Below are 16,847 nucleotides of genomic sequence, written 5' to 3'. Positions count from 1 at the left end.
GATTCTCTGTAAATCATTTGTGAATGTAGTGTTAGTCAAGCTTTGAACAAGTTTATTGAAGGCTAATATTTTGGGGTTTTTCCTAATGCAGACAATTTTTTTCTAGTTCATTCCACCATTTCACATTTTCTAAGCTAAAATGCTCATGGCTTCAGAGTCACATTTACTGATGATCGTACCCAGCTTTTCCAAAGACTTCAGATTTCCTTTAAGGTATTGTCCATTAAAGCTTTTATTTTTCTCTTTTTTTTTTTTCATTCTTCACAACAGTGGAAGAACAGGAAATATTGTTCTTTTATATGCTATTAAAGTTTTTTTTTATTTCATTTGCATCATCCAAAGTTTTTCCCCCTTTATTCTGCAATTTCTTGTTCTCCTGTTTTTTGTTTGCCCAATTCACATTTCTTTCTTATAACACCCGATGACTATGCATACATTTGGTTGTGTCCTTTCAGTCACTTCAGAGGAAGTAAAAATAACAAAGATTTTCTGAAATGAGTCACTGTTGAGTAATTAGCTATGTGAGGAATCTATTTCCTATTTAATGAAGAAGGGGTCCTGCCAGGAAGACAGAGACCTTGTTTTAGTCAATGTTGTTGTAGCATTTGTTCATGATTAATTTTCTAGATTTTTAAACTTCTCTTGTGTTATTCTTGCAATGAGTTTTAGTGATAAGCCTCAACAGGAAAAGTCCCTCGATTTGTGAACCCTCTACATATTAATGTGAACAAATTGGTTGTCTTTTCAAATTTAAAATCACAAAAAACAGCCAGGAAGCCTTTCCCTGTAAATGGACTTGTACTTCATGCTCTTCTGCAATTCAGCCTTTGCTTGTTTTTGTGCAGAGCATTGTCATGTCCTTGTTCCAGCCCAGTAAGGGAGACACCTGAGAAATTTGCTTATTCAGTCCATAGTTTGTTCATCCGGTGCCTCTGGCCATGCAGGCCTGGAACCTGGGGTAGAGGAGCTCAGCAGGATGGCTTCATCCTTACACTCTGTGGAAAACTCCTCTACAAAACTCACCTGTGCTTACCGTAGCCACACTTGTCCCCTGTGCTGTACTTAGAAAGAATCAATGCCTTTGTTGCCTCCATGACCTGAGAAGAACAACCAAGAAGATGGCCTGACAATTGCAGCAATCTGAAATGATGTTCACAGATCCATGGAAAGTATTTTATGATATGCAATTAATTAGCAAGTTAAGCATATCACATCATCTGCAGAACATTGCAGCAGGAGTTGAAAACTGGGGTGGTTACAACCATCTGCTAATTCTTGTAGGGCAACAATTACCGTAAAAATGCTCAAGATTTTGATGATCTGAAACCTTTACTGTAAATATCCAATAATTGTTTCATATACCATTTGGGGAATCTGCTGGTTGGGTGTATTTTTCTCTGTGGCCATCACAAAGGGCATTGGAGGTTATCAGCTTCTGAGTCCAGGCACCTAGTCCTTCTCTTGATAAGAGTTGTGAGATCCATGCGTGATGTTTACCAAGCTGGCAACCAATAAGGTTTTGGAGGTTGAGAGATTTGGCTTTTTTAACTATTACTGGCAGGAAAGTGGGAGGGCAGTAAGTAGATCTGTTATAATATGGAAGCTACACCTGACAATGTTGGGATCCTCCAGAGAGCCTGGAGAGAGTAAAGCAAAAGGCTCAAGCTCCTTCTGCAGAAATTTCCTCTGAAAGCCAATACCCTCATGCTGAAGAGCAGAGTTATAGTTAATCAACTCCTTTTGAAATAATGGTATGACAGCTCTAAGTAAAATAGCAACAAACAAAAGAAGTTGTCATGTGCCATTTTTCATGTTCCTTTATCTTCCCAATATATAACAGAACTGGTTACCTTTTTCATCTGCTCTGTTCCACAAGGAAGCTGCCCAGTATGCAAGAACTTGTCTTGCTAATTTTGCAATAGTTTTTTCTGCTTTTACTTCCTTCGGAAAAGACAGATGGTATATTTCTGTTAAAGTCAGAGGAGTATTTCTATCCAGCCTCTAAATGCCTGTATGTTTTTGAATTTTTGTGCATAATACAGAATAAGAGCTTTAGGAAAATGAATATAATATGTTCTAAGGCAGAGCTAATTCTTGTGAAGTGGTTTGATTGCAAGAGTATAGCTTGATTGTAATTAAATCTGTTTCTTTTGGTCAGCAAGTTATAATTGGAATTGAAGCCATTTTTTCCTAATTAGATTGACTAGTTCTAAGCAAGATTTCCATGTTCACCATAAATATTCTGGAGCAGTTTATATTTTAAAATGGAGTCCAAACTGTGAAACTTGATGATTCTTGAGTTTTTTACAATGCTTTTGACAAGCTAGTATTTTCAGAAGACCTGGAACCATGTCCGCAAAATTAGGATTAGTTTCTGTTTTGGTTGTTATTTTTGTGATCTTGCTGACAACAATTGACTCAGGTTTAGTAATTCTGTAGACTACATTGTTTTAATCTCTTCTATGCTGAATTCTGAGAGAATATTGATGAAGAGTATGCTAGGAAAAATTATGTGAGGGCAAAAGGTGATTTATGCTTCCTCTACTACTTTTAGAACTGGGTCAATTAAAGGATTCCCTATGGTAATACTTTTTTCATTTGTGCTCCTTCATTACAGTTTCAAAGTTCAAATTTGCATCTTAAGAGTACTTAGGAATTCAGGTTCATAGGCTTAGGACAGGAAAAATTGACACAAATCCTAATTTGACTTTGCTAACGTGATATATGTGTTTGTGATGTTCTGCCTCAGGCATCTGACAGTGCTTAAACAATCTTAAAAAGTCAGGAAAAGACACTCACATGTTTAATTTTAATATGATTTAGTGCTTTCTTGAGCTGAAAGCTCACTATAACTATGGGTTTCAGTGGCTGACTAGGATGGAGAGAAGTAAAGTTCTTCAGGAAATTCTAAAGAGAAAAGAAACCCAAGTATTTATCAGAGCTAATTATGAAATGTCATGTTAAATGCTGCTATGGCAGTGGTCTGACTATCTGGTCTGTATTCAAGGACTTAAAATTCCCTGTGACCTTCCTCCACTACATCCAAATGAATCTCTCAGCTGAAATGCAGCTCAAAGGCTTAGGCAGCTTTTAAAAAGCTTCTTGGAGATCTGTAATGTTGTGAACTGAGAGTAGACAGAGGTGTCTCCAAGACAAGGTCCTTCTTCAGCTCCATCGTCTTTATCCTTAGGTCAAACGGGAGCTGAATTCTCCTGTCATTGTTGGGTAGTTCCCACTGAGATGATTGATTTTTATTGATAAAGTCCAGGCTAAAACAATACCCCAAAACCACAGTGCTGGTTTGTGTCTTTTGTAGTTTGTATATTGCATGTATTATTGCCTAAAATGAGACTTCTTCCCAAAACCAAAGATTGGTTCTGTAGATGAAGCAAGAGTACAAAAGATACATAACCCACAGGCAAATTTCCCTAGAAAAGCTCTTCAAGGACTTTTAAACTGTTATTTTAATCTGAGTATGTTTTACAAAAGACAAATGCTGTAATTATGTAGTATTTTCAGATCTAAAAGATACAATGTGACATTATAATGCTCCTATGTAATATAAGTAGTAAAAGTATATTTTATTGAGCCTATTAATGTAGTTGTTTATTCTTTGGTGCAATTTAGAGTATGGGAAACATGCAGCTAGATAATGTAGTCTGAAGAAAATAAGCTCTTGCAAATCCTTGTGCTTCTGCAATATTCAGGTAGCTAATATAGTGCTTATACTATAATACTGTTCAATACTATTAAGCTATCCAATATAGTGTTCATGTATGGCACTATTTGTTTATTGTATTAAATAGAAATGTTATTTATAATTAAAGTGTTTATTAAATAAACATTTAACATTATTAGTTTCCATTTGTGAACAGAGGAAGGGATGCAGGCAATAAGAAGAAAAACATGTCCTGTACAATGTGACTTTCTTATTACAGAGTTCTGCAGTTCCTGGGAGTCTTGACTTACAGGTCCTTTTTATGAAGTGCAGCTATAATTTTCACATGTTCAAGACTTCTAATGTAATGTAATGACTGTTGTACCCTTACAATGCTGCTACTGCATTGTTCCAAATCAGCCTAAAATGTAAGACACTTTACTGCATGGTGCATGATTTGAAGATAAGGGAAAATTTACCTTGTGTTTGATTTCAAAATCTCAGTGTTGATATAAATGTGTTGTGCTATAATTCTTGTTTCAGTAACATTTGTTAAAAAAAAAAAACACAAACAAACAAAAAAACAAAAACCAAAAACCAAACTCAAACCAAAGACACCCACAAAAAAACATGGCTGCAGCTGAAAGTGATACTAACCAAAATGTTCAGTCTGAGGTACTGGGTACTGATGATTCAGGTACTGTAAAAATAAACTGGGTTTTCAATTGTAAATTAAAGAGACAGAACACATTTTCAGGTTTTTTACAGAGGAAACCTCTTCCTTCCTCATAAATTACTGTAAGGGATCTGCTTATGTCTGAATTTGCTTGTGTCTAAACAATGTAGATCTGACCAGGCTGGTCTTGCAGTTCTTTCTCACTGCAAGTGGGTCACCCAGTGTCTTACATAATCTGGAGCATATCTGAACACTTGGGATAGCAAGACTCAAGTATTTGTATAGGAATTCTAAGAAATTTTGCAGCAGGAACAGATTTAGTGTTTTCTTTCTTACTTTCCTTTTCTTTTTTCTTTTCCATTATTTCAAGCTGCAGCAATGATCAACTTAATTCTAGTATTTGAACAAGAGAGTCCTAGAAACTGTCTCTAAGAAGCAATACAGTATTCAGTTTATCTTGTCTTCCTCTTTTGAGTGTAGAACTGGTAATTTCATTGGATTTCTGAGTACCTTGTTAAGGTGAATGCACCTGCATTTCATGGATGTGTCCAGTTGTTAATTAAACTCTGTTTAGAAACTTTTCCTGATACTGAATCGAAACTTTCTCTGGCAACATTTTTTCATAGAAAACACAGAGAAAATCCTAAACAACCCTACTAATTTCATTCTTCTGTAGTCTCTCTTCAAAAATTAAAGTTTAGAACTGAAAGACAAAACTATCTTTAAGGATTCAATATGTAATCTTTTCTATTCCCAAACTTATTGGAATTCCTCTGCTAAGGCGTAAAAACAAAGCTGCAATAAGGAAATCTCCAGTGATAAAAATATAGGAAGGAATTATGGAGAACTAGATCATGAACAAAATAACTCTTAGATTTCAGTTCAGGAAGTTGCTTGAGGGTAAATTAAACTGAATTATTCACCTGTGGTTTGGGGTCTTAGTTTCAGAAATTGTTAATGAAAATAATACCAACTATATATTTTACTTCTGCTGAAATGATTAAATAGGATGCCCTCATAGATACTTGGACTTTTCCAAGGGAACTGGCCCAACTACTTTAGAGTTTACAGGCCTGAAAATACATTTTGACAGACTGTCATGTGAAAATGAAAGGCAATCCTCATCCTCAATAACTTAGTTACTTGTAATTCATATTAAATGGAAAAGGGAAATCCATGTAGCCTTTATGATGTTTAAATGAAGTTGTAAATGGATAAGCCTAAAATTCAGTCCATTGAGGGACTGTAAGAATATGTATGAATGAAGAGATACTGAACTTTCTTATGGGAACCTTAATGCTGAAAACATTTCCTTAGAAGACTGAAATGCCTCTTAATCTGTAAAGAAACCTGACCTGTGTGAGAACTAATTACAGAAGCTGAAGTTAACAGTGCTTTCTCTGGCTTTAAAGATTTGTATTTATATTCAATTAACTAAAAGCTAGATGAACATGATCACCCTAGATTGTTCCACCAATGATATTTATCACATGAGTGCAACAGGAAACACCTGGGCTGTTTGCCTTCCTTAGGAGTGCATGACTGTGTTGGAAGCAGCAGGATGTTTTAATGGTAGAAATTTGGGAAAGACTTTTTGTTTATACTAAAATAGATAGTTGAGTTAATTATGAAATGGGAGTGCTGATTTTTAGATGCTTCCACTAAATGCCAGTTTCTCCTTATGTTTTTAAGCAGCTTGGAAGAACTATGCCAATTTCTCCTTATGCTTTAAGGAGCTTGGATGAAATATTCAATGGTAGCTCTTAAAAGTTAAAATACTGCTGAAAGTTTTCCTCATAAAAGTCATCATGCATCATGAACTGCCAGTTTTCCGCTAATTTCATGGCCATGACTTCAGAAGTCCCAAAATCCACTAGGCAGTGATTTTAATCTTTATTTAGGATTCACTTGTAGCTAATATTGTTTAAATTCTCTATGCCTCCTTATTTTCCTCCCCCCTCTCTTCCTTCTGTCAGCCCTTCATCCATTTGCCTTAAAGGCCCAGGGTGGATGAGTCAGTGGTTCCAATCTGTATTTGCTTAGATACCAACTCCCTTTTAGGCATAGCATTATCATGCTTTATCTCAGTAGGTAGTCATGCTTTTTGAACAATTTTGACATCTGGAACTTTCTTTTATTAGATGTAGACTGCTGCATTCCTTTCTATATTAAAAAAAAAAAATAAAAAAAAGACATGATCTCTGGGTATACTTTTTAAAAAAATCTAAGACACAACCCAGTTCTTGGCTGCACAGACATCACCAAACCAATGAATAGACAAACTGGTTTAAGCTTGTGTGGATCCCTCACTTTCTCGTCTATTTCTTGGTTGTTCCTTCATCTGTGGTCACTTGAGCAGGGGTCTCCTTGCCTTCCTGCCTCTTCCCAGTCCTCACCTGCTCTGCACAGCCAGGAAACCCTGAACACCAGCCCTGCCAGACCTTGTGGCTCTGAATTTTACCTTGTGTGACTTGACAGTTTGGAGAGATGCTAAAAGTATTCTCTCCCTTGGTAATAGTATGTCTCTCTCCTTGTCTCTCCTAAAGAACAAACTGCAGATATCTGGAATAAGAAAGGCTGAAAAGCCAAAATACCTGATGAGAAGCAGACCTTTCATGCTGCCACCACAGCAACAGCTGAGTGCTCGAGCAGGCACAAGATGTTTCTGAAGCACCCTAAATGCCACTTTTGCTTGATGCTCTGGAGCTGCAACCACATGCCCAGATAAGGGATGTCTCACTTGGAGACATGGGGGAAGGAACATTTTTCAACCGTTCTTAATTCTCTCTTCATCTGTCAAGCTGGGAGAAAGCTGGAAGGGGAACACATGATGGTGTTGTTCAGTGTTAATTCTTTTCTAATTAGCCAGAGCATTGAAAATGCTTCTGTCTCTTTAAAATGATGTGGTATTTTGTGCTGTGGCTACTACCAAATGTGAAGTTATTTGAGTGAACAGAATAACTTCATGTGTGTTGAGGTGTGAGGTGACCTCATTATTCCTAAATCTGTTCCTGTTTTGTAGCACTCCTTATTCAGCTCCACTCTTTCAGCTGCTCAAGTGTTTTTATTTCCACTCTGGTTGTGTAACAGATTTTTTTTGAAATGTCAGAATCACGGCAACATAAGTCGGTTATGTTGAACCAACCTGGCAGAAATTTAGCTGCTTGTAGATAAGACAATAATAGAGCAATATTAAACAGGGTTTGTGGCTTAATAAGATAAGAAGCAATATTTAACAGGTTTTACTTTGATGGAATGCTGTTGATTAATGCAACACATGCTTCATTCCAACTATGGCTTCTGGTAAAGACATTTAAAAAATTTTCATTTTGCCTTTGCTTGCACAAAGTCAGCACTTCAGAGAAGTATTGTGTTGAAAACTCTGACAAATGGTATTCCTTGTCTGCCTTCAGAAGGGAGTGTCATGGGGAGTGTTAGTATGCACTCTGCAGTCTGTGCTTGCTCCGGGGCAGAGGTGCACACCTCCAGGGAGGTGCTGCTCCCTTCATCCCTTTATTGCTTTTGCTTTTGCTGAGGACTGTGCTGCTGGAACTGTTCATCTGAAAGTGGAGCACCTGTCCACTCTCAAGGAAACAAAAGTCTTTCTCAAAGCTCACTCAGTGGGCTCCAGGCAGCCTTGCTAGTCATACTTAGCAGAGTTTGTTTGCCATATATTGACAGGTTTTTTATGCTAACCTGAAAGTTTACCATTCAGACCTCCAACATTAAAGGGGCACATGAGAAACAAGATTCCAACTACGCTGCTTGAGAACTCTCTCTCACCTCCTGAGTAGTTCCTGTGGGACATGTTTCTCTAAATATTGCATCCCACCTTTTGTACAATTAACCACTCATTAGAAACTTCCTGGCTCCAGTGGTTTTTGCCTGCTTTCATTCTCTACCACTCTCTCTTGATTTCTTTTACTAGCTTCAATATTCTCTGCTGACTGCATGTAGCTTTGGAGCGCTTGTGTGAGTTGGTGATCTGTTGGGTTTTTAACAAGCAGGTAAGTTTTCTGACAGAGTGTGCTTCCTGAGTTAAAGGTTTAGTGCCTGTGCCAAATCTGTTCTTGCATTAATAACCTCCATATCTACAATTATATATAACAAGCTTTTATAGGTCCCACTGCCTCCATTTCCCATTGCATTAAATATAAATCAAGATGAAATTTGAGGTAAACTAAGCTGGAAAGAGGATGCAAAAATTTCTGTTTGGCATCGTGCATGGCATTGTTACCAATTCAGGGAAAACTAAGACCTTTTAAATGTCTACTGCATTACATTTTTCAGCTATTAAAACCTATTTTCATGTAAGAAAATTGAAAGAAAATACTTTTTCTCTTTGTTTGATTTTGTCACCTCACCTTTTAATCCTCTTTCATTTAATGTTTTGATGTGTAACAAAAGCTTATGTTCCAATTTTCATCTCTGCCTAAACAAAGAAAGGCTGTGACACTGGGAGCAGGTAGTTTGGGTGTGACTGAGATGAAGCTGATATTAGGAAGTTATTAGGGAGAGTAGCTTCTGCCTCTTCATTACCAGATTGTCCACCACTTATTTTCATGCTTGCTGTCTGAGTGATGCTGCTTCCCTGCTGCTGGTACTAAAGGTCCTTTAATAACCTTGTGTGACAATTAAACACTACTAATTGTCCTAAGCTAGGAGGCTGTTCTGTGGCCATTCATGCACCTCCAAATTTGATGCTAGATTAGGTAGTGCCTTTAGGAGAGGTCCCTCTCAACACCTGTGCTTTTCAGTATTGCAATATTCAGCTGTTGGTCCCCAAGCTGAATCTTAGTCATGGGGTTTGAAGTGCAAAGGACCTGAATAGCTACAGAGTGTGCTCAGGGCAGTGACCACACCTGAGTCTAGGAAGTGTTTGCTCAGGTTCCTGTGTAGCCTTTCTAATGGTCCTGAGCCCTGTTGTAAGCTCTTGTAGTCTTAATTAACCCTGGCTTGCTGGATATTTTGGAGGGAGGCTAGATCCAGTGTTGTGCTGCAAGAGGAAGGCTGGGTGAAGTGATTTATTCGCTGAAGAGAGTCTTGGTCCTTCCTCTGCTGGAGTGAAGAAAGTAGCCCTTATAGATGGGTCAAAAAGTCATGTATTTTGTCAGACCAGAGCAATTTCATCTTTCTACTCTCCCTTTTTTTTTAAGCTCTTTTTAATTAAAAATTAAATTGGGTGAAAGTCATTCTCTTAGTTTCTGAGAATGTATCATTAGTGAAATAAAATGTGTCCCTAAAGAAAGAAGTTGCCATTATTACACATAAGTCTTGGTATATCTGCCAAAACAAATCTGTATGATATACCTCAGAGGAGAAAGCAACAGGGGGATATTACTCTCAAGCTCTTTATTTTATCTTCTCTCATTTCCAGTTCAATCCCATTTGTTTATGTTTAGGGGGATTAATCTGTATGTCAGTATTTGCAGTGCTTAGAAAAAAGGGACTGCTAAGCAGCCTGGGATTCCTCAATGTCTCTGCACAAATACTGTTTTTAATTGACACAGAGGGAGATTTCAGAAATCAGATACTATTAAATGCACTGTGTACAATAGATTAATTAAAATTCCTCTCTGTTGAAGGCTTTATCTTACTTCGAGAGTCTCTGCAATTGATATGAAAATGCCAAGGACCTCTGTTGAAACTAGATGACAACCAGAAACTTTGGTTTCACATAGAGCAAGCACAATTTTATCTACATCTTAAATTTTATAGGAAACTTTTTGGTCTAAACATTTTTGGGATGTGAAGGCCTAAGCTTAGCAAAGCTTAGCAACTTGTTCCTGGCCTTTGGGTAAAACTTGTAAGACATGATTTTGAACACCAAGCAAGATCTGAAAAGGCATCACTGAAACATTAATTTCCTGTAGAGGATTTTACTGCATGATAAGCTACCTGGTTCCCAGGAGATTTGAAAATCAGATCTCCCATTTCTCTGCCAAGCTACAGTTGTGGGAGCATGGCTTCACTGGGTATATTTTCCCTTAAGCCCGGGTTGCTAAGGTCTGTTTGTGGAAGAGTGCCACCTTTGTGGAAGGAACTACTGGAGCCATGGGAAGTTCTACCCTGAGCACAGAGAAGTAGGATTTGGCTCAGCCAGTGTTGACTGAGAACTGCATAATGAAGCTCTTTTAGGATTTATTCAAAACTTTATTGCTTTCTAAGAGGAATTTGCATCATTGTTGCTTCTTTCATGAGAAATAATATAGACTGCTTATGCCTGTCTCCCTTTCATGGTACTATAGGATGCTTCAGGAAATACTGGTGTCTAGCATAAATTTTCTTGGAAAATGCAGCCTCCAGATGTCATGGCAGTTATTGACATTAAACTGTTCTTGTCTAGATAAAAACATGGATAATATAATATCAGGATTTTTCCTACTTTTTAAAAACCACTACTGTTATTCATAGCAGGTATAAAGAGTTGCCTAGTAGTCCCAGTTTACCATAATGCCCTTGTGGGCAAGTTAATGCTATTTTTGGCTTTGTGGCTGGGGAAGACTGAGCAAAAAGCTGTTGTATAAACTAATGTACCAAATGAAAGATCAGCTGGGAAGTCTTGTCCATCAATCTGAAATCATCTTGGCTGTTGCCAGTTGATATCTCCCTTAGCATTTTCCACAGGGAAAGTGCTAAATAAGAGCAAAGTGCTGAAATACATGCCCAGCCTTATTTGTAAGGCTGTTCCTACAGACTTCCTATCACATTACAATATATCCTTCAGAGTTCTCTTTAAAATCACAACAAAAATGCCCAAACAAGTCCTTCTCTTTGGTGATTTCATGGCTTCTGTTTCTTCCTCAGAGAAGACCAAGTCTGAAGTTTCTCTGACTTCGTCTGAAATTGTAGGCATGATCAATTTGTTTAAGAAACCTTGTAAGTACTTGACTGCTGGAGCACATGATGTCCTGTCATTCAAAAGCTCACTGTTAAGTTTCTGTGGCTTAGTCTGGAGCACTTCCAGCGGGGAGCTGGCTGAGGGGGGAATGTGCTGTGCTTCTTGTTTTTGAGTAGGAGCTGCTGCTAATGTATGTGCTGCTTTTGTCCATTTTTATGGCAGGTAGAATAAACAGTGTACATGTGAAGCACAGTCAAATTCAAACCAGAGAGGTTATTCTGGTTAATGCTTTTGCCCTGAGGAATGACTTGGGGATTTCTGCTCCACTGTGGGAAACTTTACTCCTCCATTTGTGTTATGTCAGATGCTGTGCTTTACCATGCCTTTTGAAATGGTTCTTTTAACTGAAGAAAGTTTAGAATTTATGGATTTAAATTTTTAAGTAAATAGAAAAATACATGCTTTTTTATGGTCATCTGGATTATTTTTCAAAGTTGTCAGAAAGTTTGTTATTTTAAAGCTTACTACTGTAGTTTTAATTTTGATGGGTTTTCCTATGTCAGTTCTCAAATATCTTTCAGTTGCTCTGATACTGACTCAACATAATTCCATTTTTATTTTTTGCATTGGATCTGCAGGGATGGTTTGACAAATTCAGAATTTATTTGAGTTAAATGTGAATGGACTGAAGCAGTGTAAAGTTTGTACTTCTGTGTAAATAGCAAGCATGCTGTCAAGCAATGGTGTTGGATTCATGTAGTGATGTCCTGTTCACCTGTTTGTTTGGGGGCTTGGGGAGGGGGGATTTTGAGGACAAGGGGCCATCCAAAGTGTTTATAATAAACAAGACTTGCTTTTGCTATGACATGATAGTTAACACTGTAATATGACTAAAGCTTTAGTCTGTTTTCAGATTTCCCCATTATCTATTCCAGTTCAGAAGTAAATGGTGCCTCTGTTTCCACTGGATTGCATGATGTTCTGCATGAGCTTGTGGTACTGAAAAGGCAATAAGGGGGGAAAGGACTCTCACTTGGTCACCAAGTGCCCTTCAGAGCAAGGCATGAAGCCCCCCTGTCACTGTATCACTGTCACAGTCAGGTTGAATGCTCTCCCAGGGAAAGAAAGGAGAAAGAAAGGAATGTTAAAAAAGCCTTTACTTCTCAACAATTTATTTAATTGGCTCCAATTACAGATTTAAATGATGGAAGTAGTAAGAAGACTTACTTTGCATGTACTGTTGAGGAATTCACGTAGGAAGAAGAGACACAAGTGTTTGAAATACCTGGCTAGCTCTCTGTTGTCATCTGTTAATAATTCACATGGCTCTTTCATTTCTATTTTGTTGAGAAAAAGAGAGTAGGCTTGACACAAAGAAGCTCTTAACTTCCTCTGTAAAGGAGTGGGAGTACAGCATGTCCATTCAGTACAAAGAAAAGAATTTACTTTTGTGGAGTTTTCAGACTTTTTTAGTTTTCTTTTTGTAGGCAGCTTCACCAGTGGACTGTGGGAAGGAAACTGTTTCTCATGTGGCTTTTACACTTGTGTTAGCTATTGTTAGTTAAGCCATAACTGAGCTGCAAATTCCAGGCCCAGACTTTCCTAGAATTTGGTGCCTGCTTTTGTAGGGAATAATTTGCTCTACAGTTACCACCAAGTAAAATGGTGCATTGCAGTCTTGCCCTCTACTGGGTTTGTGGTGGATCTCTGTAGAGTACTACCACAGGGGCTCAAAAAGCCCAGGCAGACAGTTGCAGGGGATGAGTCTGATTCAATGTCATTGTGACACTTCTCTGAAAGCTGCTGTCCTAGGAAACCTTTGCCTATAACCACTGCCTTGTGTAATTGAAAAAGGATTAGCTGAATTACATATGTTTTCTCTGAGGGTACTTGTGTTTCATGGATGGGATTAAAAGCAGAAAGGTAGAGAATATCTACAGTTTGCCAGCAGTCCAGCTGGAGCGATGACATTTCTGGCATGCTTTAGTGGTCTTGTCACAGAACTTGCTTCCCTGCTACAGCTTTATTTTGTCTTTAAGTCTCTTTTCTATCCTAGTATGTGCAATGGTTTCTGAACTCCCTTCTGCTCTACAAACCTATGCCGGGTAAAGCGCGAGTTTTGAAAATATTATGCAATTAAATTCTTGTTGGTAATATCTTACCTGGGATGTTTGTTTGTTTCTGTTTCCCTAAGAAGGATACATTTTATAAAGAGGTAAGTATTTTATAAAGATTAAGTAAAGAGGTAAGAAACTTACCTTACTCCTGCATAAGTATTACCAGAAATCTAAAAGATGAAAATGTGAACACAGCTGATTTATTTATCCAAAATCTCTCTACTTAGGATAATAATGCTTTCTATAGATGGAACATGAACTTTTAATAGCTCATGGGTGGAGACAGACACTAATTGTCTCACCTGGTCATTTGTAATGAAGGCATTCATTATTTTGTCCTTTAATGTTTCTTTCAGAAAAGCTGGAATGTATGATCTGCCTGCCTGTCCCCATGGGTCAGGACTGAATTGCAAATTACTCCTCTGCTGCTTGAACAGACTGGCTGCTGTTGGAAATGTGATACTCAGCTACGTGGAATTCTTGTCTGTACCAACCTTGCCATGTCTGCATTCATTTTTCCTAAATTACTAAACAACTTACACTTAATGAGTTGCAACTAATTAGTACCTCTTGCTTTGCTATACCTGTAAAATTATACTTCCAGTAAAATGCTTCATGAACTAATTAGATATCTCAACCCAGTTGACTTTTGTCCTCTAGTTTACTGGCTTCTTACTAGATAGTGAGATTAAAATCTTGTCTTACTTCAAAGATGCAATCTCTTCATGTTCTTCTCCCATTACAGACTACATTTAATTCTTATTCCGGAATGCTGTTTCCCTAAATGAGGTGTCCTCTTTATCCTGTGGGGCAGAGTGCCTGTCCCATTTCACAACATAGCCCAGAGCAGGGATGACCAGCTGCTCTGTGGCTACACTTGCCCCAGCTGATGAGGATAATAAGAGACTGACACTGCAGAGGGTGCTTGGGGTATCCTGCAGAACAGGTACAGACAAACCTTACCAGTCTGGTGGCATGGTCCAGCAGGGCAGGGCAGGGACACACAGCTGTTCTCAGTGAAGTCAGGTCCTCAGCACTTACAAGCTATGGCATGGAGCCCATTCCAGCAGAGAGCAAGGTCCTGGTATGGCTAGGCTGCCTTGGTGGCTGTGCCCTTGCCCATGAACACCTTGAGGGGCTTACAACCATCTTGTTTTTCCCCACTGTGGATCTTGGAACAAAAACTGTTTTCAGTAAAAGAAACAAAGCAAAGTAAGCTCCCTTCCCCCTTCAGTTTGTGCTGCTTCTGGTAGAGGCCAAGTAATGCTGGCGATGCCTCTGTGTGTGTTGCCCAGGACAGAGGTCTTCAGAGCTGCTACTTGGGATCCCACAGTGCTGTAAGCACTGTGTTTCCACCACAGCTGCAAAGGTGATGTCCTTCAGAGAGTTGGTTTCTCGAGGGCTCTGAGGAATTTTCTATGGGAAGTTTTGTGGGAGGTAGTTTAAGTAAACATTTGCTATTACAAGGAAGCAACACAGAATGTTGTATCTTCTGATCCTTTCTGGGACCTTGCACGCATTTGAACAGCCATGCTTTCTTCCCCTGTGTTGGTCCCAGCTAATTTCAAATCCTTTGGCTAAGGGGCTTTTGGCCTCCCTTAGAGTGATGTGCAGTGCATGAGGCGTCCATGCAGCAGTGACCTGCCTTAAGTGCTGCCAGGCTGAAACACTGGCCAGCTGGCAAGGCCTGCAGCTGGCTATCATTGTATGGATGTACAGATCCCCAAGGCACCTTGAGGAGGAGCAGATGCAGGCAGATAGTCCATTTCAGCTTCTATCCGGGGCCCCCTTGCACCTTATTCAGAATGTTTAATTTAAGTAAAACTGGTGAAAACACTTCCCTCTGCTTTTAGAAGAGCTTAATAAAAGTATTACAGTATTTTAAAAAGCCATTGAAGTAGTTGTTTATTGCAAAGTAGCAGAGGCTGTAGCCAGGTGGGAGTGGGTCTCTTCTCCCAGGCAACCAGTGACAGGACAAGAGGACAGTCTTAAACTGCACCAGGGGAGGTTTAAGCTGCACCAGGGGAGGTTTAAGCTGGACATTAGGAAGAAGTTCTTCACAGAAGGGTTAGTTGGGCATTGAATAGGCTGTTTGGGTAGGTGGTGGCGCCACTGTCCCTGGAGGTGTCAAGAAAAGATTGAATGTGACACTTAGGGCCAAGGCCTAGTTGACAAGGTGGTGTTAGGCCATAGGCTAGACTTGATGATCTCAAAGGTCCTCTCCAACCTAAATGATTCTCTGATTCTGCAAAATCTCACCACTCTCTTATTTTCTCTTGTTTGATTGAGTGGCTATCCAGATACTACTTGGATTGCCTTACTGTTAGTGGAGCATTAGGATACAATGTGGGTGGTGCCCTTGCAGGAATCTGTTTACCAAACCCAAGTACAGATATTTGAACATTTTTTAGTCACATGTTTGACTGTGATTTCCAAAGTGGCACATTAAAAGTAAGTAGCAGCTGCCCTCCTGTTCATAAATGCATATATATATATATGTATATAATGCCAGGTATGCATTCTTCCAAAAGATTTTTTTTCCAAATTCATCAGTGATCTGCTGTACACAAGTACATGATAAATTTTACATACATGTAAGTTTCTGCACTAATTTTAATTCAGCATTTGTTTAAACATCAATAAGCAGTGATTTCTCAGGTGAAGCAGCAGATCAGTTGCCATTAGCTAATTTTCAGTTTACAACACTTAAACTCAAACTGTGCAAGTTCATCAGCCAGAGAGCAGATGTGTGTAGTATTAACTGTGACCAAAGCAGAACAAATTGCATTTGTTCAGTCATGTTTTCTGCAAATGCAGTATGAACAATCCATATCCTGTAAAATATATGTCATCCCTCTACCATCAGGTAGAGATGGACTTGGTAAGTCAAGCCCAACTAAAACCCAGAATATTTGGAGAATGTCCTATTTTTTTCTGATGTGGTGTGTTCATTAATTTTAGGGTTTGTCTTCAAACAATGTACAATGTAAGAACAGGAAAAATAAAAGGAGGAAATATGCTTTTTCTTGCAATTGAGTCATATCCTCTGGTGGAAAATCTTGGAGGAGATGATATTCTGCATTGGCATGACAATGTATTCCTGCCCAGCAACTGGCATTTTTCTTTCTCCCATATAATATGTAGGACTTAGTCTGAAAAAGTCAAAAAGAGGGGTGAAGGGGTGGGAGAAGCCTAAGCTTAACTTGTACACTCCCATTGTTGACAGTGCTGTCATTTCATGTATCTAAATTAAATGGTTCTTTCCTCTGACTGTCCTGGGTGGGTGTTACTGCACATATGGCTTTTGGGCTTTAGTCTGGTCTTTAAAAGAATGATCAAGATTGGCAGTCATTTAGCGCATCAGGATTTTTCTGAAAATGCAGTAGAAAACCTGGTATGAGGATCTGGGGATCTAACAGAGGGCCGACACAGAGCACTGGAATGAATGTTCTCTTCACCCAGGACTTTTAGATGTGTTACTTTTCCTCTTCCCTAAGCCCACAGGACAAAGATATGGCTATGGTTGTTTCCATACTCATATTTGACAAATCTTTC

The 16,847-nt window shown here is 38.7% G+C and overlaps 1 protein-coding gene across 1 annotated transcript in view; it reads left to right on the top strand.

Moving 5' to 3' along the window:
* Window positions 1-16,847, top strand: part of CRACD (capping protein inhibiting regulator of actin dynamics) — a 130,178-nt gene that overhangs the window by 62,387 nt on the left and 50,944 nt on the right. Inside the window, 1 exon segment of the mRNA XM_036382140.2 lies at window positions 11,142-11,213. Coding sequence (XP_036238033.1) covers window positions 11,189-11,213 — 25 coding nt within the window. The 5' untranslated portion in view covers window positions 11,142-11,188.

This window comes from Molothrus ater, chromosome 4 (genome assembly GCF_012460135.2).
Source record: "Molothrus ater isolate BHLD 08-10-18 breed brown headed cowbird chromosome 4, BPBGC_Mater_1.1, whole genome shotgun sequence".
Taxonomy (NCBI): domain Eukaryota; kingdom Metazoa; phylum Chordata; class Aves; order Passeriformes; family Icteridae; genus Molothrus; species Molothrus ater.
The sequence above is the reverse complement of the archived record's forward strand: the minus strand, read 5'-3'. Positions and strand labels throughout refer to the sequence as shown.